Raw genomic sequence first — 9,302 nt, forward strand, 5'->3', positions numbered from 1 at the left:
CAGTTGCCTCCACGGAGACCCGATGTTCCAGGCCGTTCTTGCCGGGTGATGGTGCTCCGGCGTCGGGAGAATCCTCACAGTGGCTTGGGACACCTGGAACGGCCGCTTCCGTACTGGAGGCCGCGGCTTCAGAAGCCAACAAGGCCGCGCCGGATGGAGCTCCACTACTGGCGATCTCATCGAGAGATCCCAGGCTCCCGGTGTAAAGTACAGCGCCGCTGCCCGCGGCCGGCCGCTCCACAGTCCCGCAGCTCCGCGATGTTTTTCTCGGCGGTCTTCAGCTCACCGGAGCTCCAGCGCAGCGACCCGGGCAAGGCATCGCCCGCGATAGCGCTCCAGCGCTGTGCCGCTGCCGAAGCCATGGTTCTGGGCGGTCTCCGACAGGAAACGCCGCTCCAGGCCCGCTGGTAGGCCGCGAGGACGGGTCGAAACTGCAGCCCGGAGAAAAGCTGCCTCTCCGACCAGGTAGGGACCCTGAAAGATAGTTTCCCCCTTCCACCCCCCCACCCCCCACATAAAAAAGTCTAGACCTCCAGAACAAAAACACTTTAACTAACTAACTAAAAATTAAAAAAAGAGATGAAAAGACGGACAGCTGCTGGGACTGAGATAAAGGGAAATTCCTTCACAGCGGCTGGTGAGTCTATGGAAGTCTCCGTGAAAGACTATGGAGATAAAATTGCTAATAAATACGCTTCTAAATACAAAAAGCACGAAGATGAATGAAGAGAGATTGGGACTGTGATATTAAGATAGAGGCTCAGCCACAATTACAGTGAATGGTGAAATATGTTTGAAAGTCTACTGTGACTGCTCATATTTTTCTAAGTTGCCCATATCTGACAAATACTCAAATCCTCCTTCCCCTCCCTTAATTGGAATAGAAGCCAACTATAAAGGGTTTTCTTAATTGGCAGGAAGCAGGTCAGCTATTTCTGCCTGAAATACCTCCATTTATTTCAGCAAATCCTAACTTCCATTCTCTACATCACCTCCTTGATCTCCACAGGCACCAGTGGAATTTTGAAAGTAAAGAAAAGGTTCAGGTTGTGCGATCCAAATTAAAGCAAAATCAAATTGACATATTCCATTTGCTCAGAGTATGAATGTGCTATTTGTAACATGCCCTTCAACATATGCCCTCTTTATGTGCAGTGCATAATTACCCTCAGTTTTGGCAGTTATTTTTTTGCACCAGCCAACTGCCTACTGTGGAAAGACTATATTGATGCCTTGATCCATTCTTAGCAAAGTAGACAATATTACTGCTGTGCTCGTGGGGGCCCTTGGATAACGGCTACAAGAATCACCAATGCACTGAAAAGGGAATTTAGGAGACTGGTGACTGGTGATTTGTTACTCATAGATAAATTGACAGATAACATTTAGACTGATGTACAGCAGAGAGAAATGAACAGAAAGATAGTGGGAGGAGCTAAATGGTCTGTTTTGTAATTCTGTAAGCATAAGCTTTGTGCCACTAGGGAGCGGTATAGATCCTCATAATTGAAAACCAAAAATGTTGCAACTACTGAAACTCTAAAATGAAGATACAATATGATGGGGACACTTGGCAGGGCAGACAGCATCTTAAGAAAAAGAACCCATCATTTATGTTAATGAAACTACATCAGACAGAATAAGTTAGAAAGGTTTTAAGTTGCAGAAAGTGTGATGTTGGAAGGAACAGAAGGAATGTTCAAAAGAAGGACAGGCAGGACAGATTAATGAAGGTGGGGAGTCTGGTCAACAGCGGTGTGTTTATTAGTATTATAGGCACATCAGATAAACATAGAGCCTGGATCAGTGCACAGAACTATGATGTCCCTTCTATTGATTCCATTTATGCCAGCAGCATAATCAAGGATGTCGGACCCTGGCCACTCCCTCTTCTCCCCTCTCAGGCAAAAGGTACCGAAGTGTGAAAACACACACCTCCAAATTCAGCAATAGTTTCTTCCCAGCTGATATCAGGCAACTGAACCATCCTACCACAACCAGAGAGCAAAACTAAACTACTATCTATCTCTTTGGTGACCCTCATACTATCCTTGATCGGACTTTGCTGGCTTTACCTTTAACTACACGTTATTCCCTTATCATGCATCAATACAGTGTAAATATCTCAAAAGTAATAACATATTGTCTTTTGTTTAAGAAACAATTAGACAGGTACATGGATAGAACAGGTTTGGAGGGATATGCGGGCAAGTGGGACTAGTGTAGTTCTGACATTGTTGGCCGGTGTGGGCGAGTTGGGCTGAAGGGCCTGTTTCCACACTGTATCACTCTATGACTATGTACCCAGCAACCCTTACCAACTTCTACAGATGCACCATGAAAAGCATTTTATTCAGATTCAGATTCAGATTCAATTTTAATTGTCATTGTCAGTGTACAGTACAGAGACAACGAAATGCATTTAGCATCTCCCTGGAAGAGCGACATAGCAAATGATTTGAATAAATAATAATAAGTGTCCGGGGGGTGGGGGGGTGATTGGCAGTCACCGAGGTACGTTGTTGAGTAGAGTGATAGCCGCCGGGAAGAAGCTGTTCCTGGACCTGCTGGTTCGGCAACGGAGAGACCTGTAGCGCCTCCCGGATGGTAGGAGGGTAAACAGTCCATGGTTGGGGTGAGAGCAGTCCTTGGCGATGCTGAGCGCCCTCCGCAGACAACGCTTGCTTTGGACAGACTCAATGGAGGGGAGCGAGGAACCCGGTGATGCGTTGGGCAATTTTCACCACCCTCTGCAATGCCTTCCGGTCGGAGACAGAGCAGTTGCCATACCATACTGTGATGCAGTTGGTAAGGATGCTCTCGGTGGTGCAGCGGTAGAAGTTCACCAGGATCTGAGGAGACAGATGGACCTTCTTCAGTCTCCTCAGGAAGCGGGATGCATTTCAACTTGGTATGGCAACAGTTCCATCCAAGACTGCAAGAAATTGCAGAGAGTTGTGGACGTAGCCCAGACCATCACGCAAACCAACCTTCCTTCCATTTACTCCATCTACACTACATGCTACCTCACAAGGCCACCAGCATAAACAGGGATCAGTCTCACTCTGGTAAATCCCTCCCATCAGGCAAGAGGTACAAAAGTTTGAAAATGTATACCTCCAGATTCCGGGATAATTTCTTCCCAGCTGCTACCAGACAACTGAACAGTCCTCTCATCAGCTAGAGTGCAATTTGAAGAAGGGTCTTGATCCAAAACGTCACCCATTCCTTCTCTTCAGAGAGGCTGCCTGGCCCACTGAGTTACTCCAGCATTTTGTGTCTATCCCCAATATACCTTATTGACCCTTGAACTATCTTTAATCTGACTTTATTGGACTTCATCTTGCTCTGAATGTTGTACTCTTTATCCTTTATCTGTGCTCTGTGGACGGCTTGATTGTAATCATGTATAGTTTTTTTTACTGAATAGCAAGCAAACAAAGGCTTTTCACTGGTGCTCATTGTGGCAGGCAGTGGCAGGTTGGGTGATCTGGTCCCTTATATATTTTTAATAATGGTTTTAATTATAACCGTAAAAATATATTCTGGTTTACATTTTAAAAGTATTGAATGTACTTAGAGAGAAGATACAAGAAACTGCAGATGCTGAAATCTTGAGGATAAAATGAAGTGCTGGAGGAAGTCATCAGATCAGACTGCATCTGTGGAGGGAAATAGACAACCAACCTTTCAGGTTGGAACCGTTCTTCAGGAAACAATCGCCCAAGCTGCATTTGGGTTGTAGAATATTGGTGCCAATGTTAGAAATGTTCTGAGTTGTGTGAAGAATTCAACAGCTGGTGGCCATGGCAGAAGACATGGTGGTGAACTTGTTTGGCCTGGAGGAAGCTCTGCTCCCCAATCAATGTTGTGTTGACAGTAATGTAATGGATTCATGCGGCCACAACTGTGCAATTTCTGGTCTTTGGGTTGCCAAAACAAATTGTGATACATCCTGATAGGATGCTTTCTCTGGTGCTTCTGCAGAAAATCATTTAAAGATACATCATGGTAACAGGCCCTTCTGCCCATCGAGTTAACACAGCCATCAAGCACCCATTCTGCTCTTTCGCATCCACTTTCTACACACTAGGGGCAATAAAGAGAGCCCATTTAACCTACGAGCTAACACATGTTTGGGATGTGGGAGGAAACCGGAGGATCCTTAGGATATCCATTTGATCAAATTGGGTCTCTGGCACCATAGAAACATAGAAACATAGAAATTAGGTGCAGGAGTAGGCCATTCGGCCCTTCGAGCCTGCACCGCCATTCAATATGATCATGGCTGATCATCCAACTCAGTATCCCGTACCTGCCTTCTCTCCATACCCTCTGATCCCCTTAGCCACAAGGGCCACATCTAACTCCCTCTTAAATATAGCCAATGAACTGGCCTCGACTACCCTCTGTGGCAGGGAGTTCCAGAGATTCACCACTCTCTGTGTGAAAAAAGTTCTTCTCATTTCGGTTTTAAAGGATTTCCCCCTTATCCTTAAGCTGTGACCCCTTGTCCTGGACTTCCCCAACATCGGGAGCAATCTTCCTGCATCTAGCCTGTCCAACCTCTTAAGAATTTTGTAAGTTTCTATAAGATCCCCTCTCAATCTCCTAAATTCTAGAGAGTATAAACCAAGTCTATCCAGTCTTTCTTCATAAGACAGTCCTGACATCCCAGGAATCAGTCTGGTGAACCTTCTCTGCACTCCCTCTATGGCAATAATGTCCTTCCTCAGATTTGGAGACCAAAACTGTACGCAATACTCCAGGTGTGGTCTCACCAAGACCCTGTACAACTGCAGTAGAACCTCCCTGCTCCTATACTCAAATCCTTTTGCTATGAAAGCTAACATACCATTCGCTTTCTTCACTGCCTGCTGCACCTGCATGCCCACTTTCAATGACTGGTGTACCATGACACCCAGGTCTCGCTGCATCTCCCCTTTTCCTAGTCGGCCACCATTTAGATAATAGTCTGCTTTCCTGTTTTTGCCACCAAAATGGATAACCTCACATTTATCCACATTATACTGCATCTGCCAAACATTTGCCCACTCACCCAGCCTATCCAAGTCACCTTGCAGTCTCCTAGCATCCTCCTCACAGCTAACACTGCCCCCCAGCTTAGTGTCATCCGCAAACTTGGAGATATTGCCTTCAATTCCCTCATCCAGATCATTAATATATATTGTAAATAGCTGGGGTCCCAGCACTGAGCCTTGCGGTACCCCACTAGTCACTGCCTGCCATTGTGAAAAGGACCCGTTTACTCCTACTCTTTGCTTCCTGTTTGCCAGCCAGTTCTCTATCCACATCAATACTGAACCCCCAATGCCGTGTGCTTTAAGTTTGTAAACTAATCTCTTATGTGGGACCTTGTCGAAAGCCTTCTGGAAGTCCAGATACACCACATCCACTGGTTCTCCCCTATCCACGCTACTAGTTACATCCTCGAAAAATTCTATAAGATTCGTCAGACATGATTTACCTTTTGTAAATCCATGCTGACTTTGTCCAATGATTTCACCACTTTCCAAATGTGCTGCTATCCCATCTTTAATAACTGACTCTAGCAGTTTCCCCACTACCGATGTTAGACTAACTGGTCTGTAATTCCCCGTTTTCTCTCTCCCTCCCTTCTTAAAAAGTGGGGTTACGTTTGCTACCCGCCAATCCTCAGGAACTACGCCAGAATCTAAAGAGTTTTGAAAGATTATTACTAATGCATCCACTATTTCTGGAGCTACTTCCTTAAGTACTCTGGGATGCAGCCTATCTGGCCCTGGGGATTTATCGGCCTTTAATCCATTTAATTTACCCAACACCACTTCCCGGCTAACCTGGATTTCACTCAATTCCTCCAACTCCTTTGACCCGCGGTCCCCTGCTATTTTCGGCAGATTATTTATGTCTTCCTTAGTGAAGACGGAACCAAAGTAGTTATTCAATTGGTCCGCCATATCCTTGTTCCCCATGATCAACTCACCCGTTTCTGACTGCAAGGGACCTACATTTGTTTTAACTAATCTCTTTCTTTTCACATATCTATAAAAACTTTTGCAGTCAGTTTTTATGTTCCCTGCCAGTTTTCTTTCATAATCTATTTTTCCTTTCCTAATTAAGCCCTTTGTCCTCCTCTGCTGGTCTCTGAATTTCTCCCAGTCCTCCGGTATGCTGCTTTTTCTGGCTAATTTGTACGCATCATCCTTCGCTTTGATACTATCCCTGATTTCCCTTGTTATCCACGGATGCACTACCTTCCCTGATTTATTCTTTTGCCAAACTGGGATGAACAATTTTTGAGGCATGAGGCAGCAGCTCTACCAGCTGCGCAACTGTGCCGCCCTGATAAGAGTCAATGCAGATATGTTGAATTTCCTTAATCTTCTGGAGAAAGAGCGACATTTATGCATGTTATTGCCATGGTATCGTAGCACCAATATACCTCATGGTGTAAATCCTTCATTATTCTACTGATGTTTGGAGCCTGGCTCATTTCATTGAAACTAATTAATTATTTCTCTCTTAACAAAAATAAAAGTGCAACCAAATGAGATTCTTACAGATTGCAAATGTTTGTGCATTTTATGATTTTAGGTTAAAAAGTTAATGAGGGTCTAAAACAAATGGAAAGTATTAATACATATTGGTCTTATTCTTTAACTATTATTGAAACATTCTTTTATTAAGAAAAGGTCACATGTTTTACAATGAAATAAAGCGGTGAAACAAATGAATGAATGTATTGATATAACTCTTATCCAGAAATTGAGTACAAATTTTAATCGTAAAATACAGAAATTTCTAACAGTTAACTATCACGTGGATTTGCATCAATTAAGACATTCATAAATTCTTCAGCAAAGAAAATGTGGCAGGAAAATAAAACCGCATTAGCTTGACATATACCAGTGCTTCCTTCTCAGTCGAAGATAGACACAAAAAGCTGGAGTAATTCAGCGGGACAGGCAGCATCTCTGGGAAGAAGGAATGGGTGACGTTTCGGGTCGAGACCCTTCTCAGACTAGTTAGAGATAAGGGAAACGAGAGATATAGATGATGATGTTGAGGGATAAAGAACAATGAATGAAAGATATGCAAGAAAATAATAATGATAAAGAAAACAGGCCATTGTTAGCTGTTAGTTGGCTAACTTCAGTTGGATGAAAACGAGAAGCAGGTGCGACTTGGGTGGGGGAGGGATAGAATGAGAGGGAATGCCGGGGTTACTTGAAGTTGGAGAAATCAACATTCATACCAACATTCATACCAGTAAGCTGCCCAAGTGAAATATGAGATGCTGTTCCTCCAATTTGCTTTTAGCCTCTGACAATGGAGGAGACCTAGGACAGAAAGGTCAATGTGGGAATGGGAAGGAGAATTTAGCTGTTCAGCAACCAGGAGATCAGGTAGGTCCAGGGGGACTGAGCGAAGGTGTTCAGCGAAACGATTCCCCAGTCTACGTTTGGTCTCGCCGATATATAAGAGTCCACATCTTGAACAACAGATACAGTAGATGAGGTTGGAGGAGGTGCAAGTAAACCTCTGCCTTACCTGGAAAAACAGTCAGGTTCCCTGGACAGAGTCAAGGGAGGAGGTATAGGGACAGATGTTGCATCTTCTGCAGTTGCAGGGGAAGGTACACGGGGAGGAGGTGGTTTGGGTGGGAAGGGATGTTAAGCGGGGAGTTGCGGAGGGAACATTGTGTGCACCTCTGTGCACCTCTTTTGTCATATGAGAAATATGAATTGGTTGCTAGGACTGTTTATTTCCTAATGTAGATTTTATAGCTTATCCAGTTCTTCTCCAGATTCTATATCTACTGTGGTTTTCTTTGTCATTGTAGGCCTTGATTTGGATTCTGCCAACCTTGCCCCTCAGATGAGCCAATCTGACTGGCCAGAGTTGAAGAGAATTTTTGCAAAAGCATTTGCTGCAAAAAGTCAAGAAGAGTGGATTAAGGTTTTTGATCGGACTGATGCTTGTGTGACTCCAGTTTTATCTTTCCAAGAAGCTCTCAGTTATCCGCATAACCATGAAAGAGGATCTTTTATCACAGATAAGGAAGGGCAAGTGAGTCCCAGGCCAGCTCCTGTCCTATCCCGGACGCCAGCCACTGTCAGCTTGGAGAGAAACCCAGAAGTGGGAGAACACACACATCTTGTATTAACTGAATATGGTTTTAACGAAGAACAGCTAAATATCCTGCAGTCTGCTGGGGTTATTGAATATAGTAGATTAAAATCTAATTTATAATGAATTTATGTGTATTATCCCATTAAAATTAAAATTTAAGATTTTGGATCACTAATTAATTCTGATGACCACGTTAAAACTGTTGAACCAAATGTTAGCTGATGTAAACAACTATGCAAACTAATTATTTCGCATGCTGTCAAAAATACATCAGAAAGACTGAGTTTCATGTTAATTTTTGTATAGAAAGCTTTTATTATTAAACACAAAGCACTTCCAAGGTTAAACATGTTCTATGCCTCAAATATTTAAAGACACATTACAGCCACCTGCTGTATTTGCAATTAAGAGACATCTTTACCAGAATTATGCCTAGATTAGAGGGTATTAGCTACAGCAAGAGGTTGAATAGACTTGGATTGTTTTGTCCTGAACACTGGAGGTTGTGCAGAGGCCTCAGGGCGCGCACACACACACACTAACACTAACCACCGCCCTTGATATTAATATTATTAATTCGCTCCTTTTACCCCATCCCCTGCACTATCCACTCGCCGCATCGCCCCCAACTCGCAGGCGCAGCTAGAGAGGGAGGGGGGTAGAGAGAGAGGGCAGAGACGGGTAGAGAGAGAGACGGGGGGGGGGAGCGGAGGACTGAGAGGCTGGGGGGGGGGGGAAGAGAAGGGCGGGGAGAGAGAGGAGAGGGGGGGGGGGGGAGAGAGAGGCCAGGGGGGAGAGAGTCTTCAGCTATGATCTTTGGTGTTTAGTCCACGGCCCGACTTCATCTCCGGTGGCGTCCTTTGAATAACGGGGGTGGAGGGAGGAGTCGGGGAGGGGGGGGTGACATCACTCGCAGCGCGAGGAAGACGGCATGCAGACCCATTGTGACGTCATCAGCGAAAGGCAGCCGTTTTTAAATTCAACCTTTTGTCATATTTTTGAACATTTTCAGTAATAACTCGAGAAATAAAGCATGATATTTTCAGATAAGGCGATTTTGAGCTCCACGGGGGAAATGTCTACCGGAATATGTAAATATTTTATCGTTATCGCATAGATTTTTCACAAAGATGTGATTATACACACACATCCACATACAAGATCAG

At 44.4% G+C, this 9,302-nt stretch overlaps 1 protein-coding gene across 5 annotated transcripts in view; it reads left to right on the top strand.

Moving 5' to 3' along the window:
- Positions 1–8,483, top strand: part of amacr (alpha-methylacyl-CoA racemase) — a 33,342-nt gene extending 24,859 nt beyond the window's left edge. For all 5 annotated transcript variants that reach the window (XM_033032691.1, XM_033032659.1, XM_033032670.1 and 2 more), the window contains one exon: positions 7,847–8,483. In XM_033032691.1, coding sequence (XP_032888582.1) covers positions 7,847–8,256 — 410 coding nt within the window. In that variant the 3' untranslated portion in view covers positions 8,257–8,483. The remainder of the gene's footprint in view (positions 1–7,846) is intronic.
- Positions 8,484–9,302: the final 819 nt, after the last annotated feature.

Source organism: Amblyraja radiata, chromosome 1 (assembly GCF_010909765.2).
Source record: "Amblyraja radiata isolate CabotCenter1 chromosome 1, sAmbRad1.1.pri, whole genome shotgun sequence".
Lineage (NCBI taxonomy): Eukaryota > Metazoa > Chordata > Chondrichthyes > Rajiformes > Rajidae > Amblyraja > Amblyraja radiata.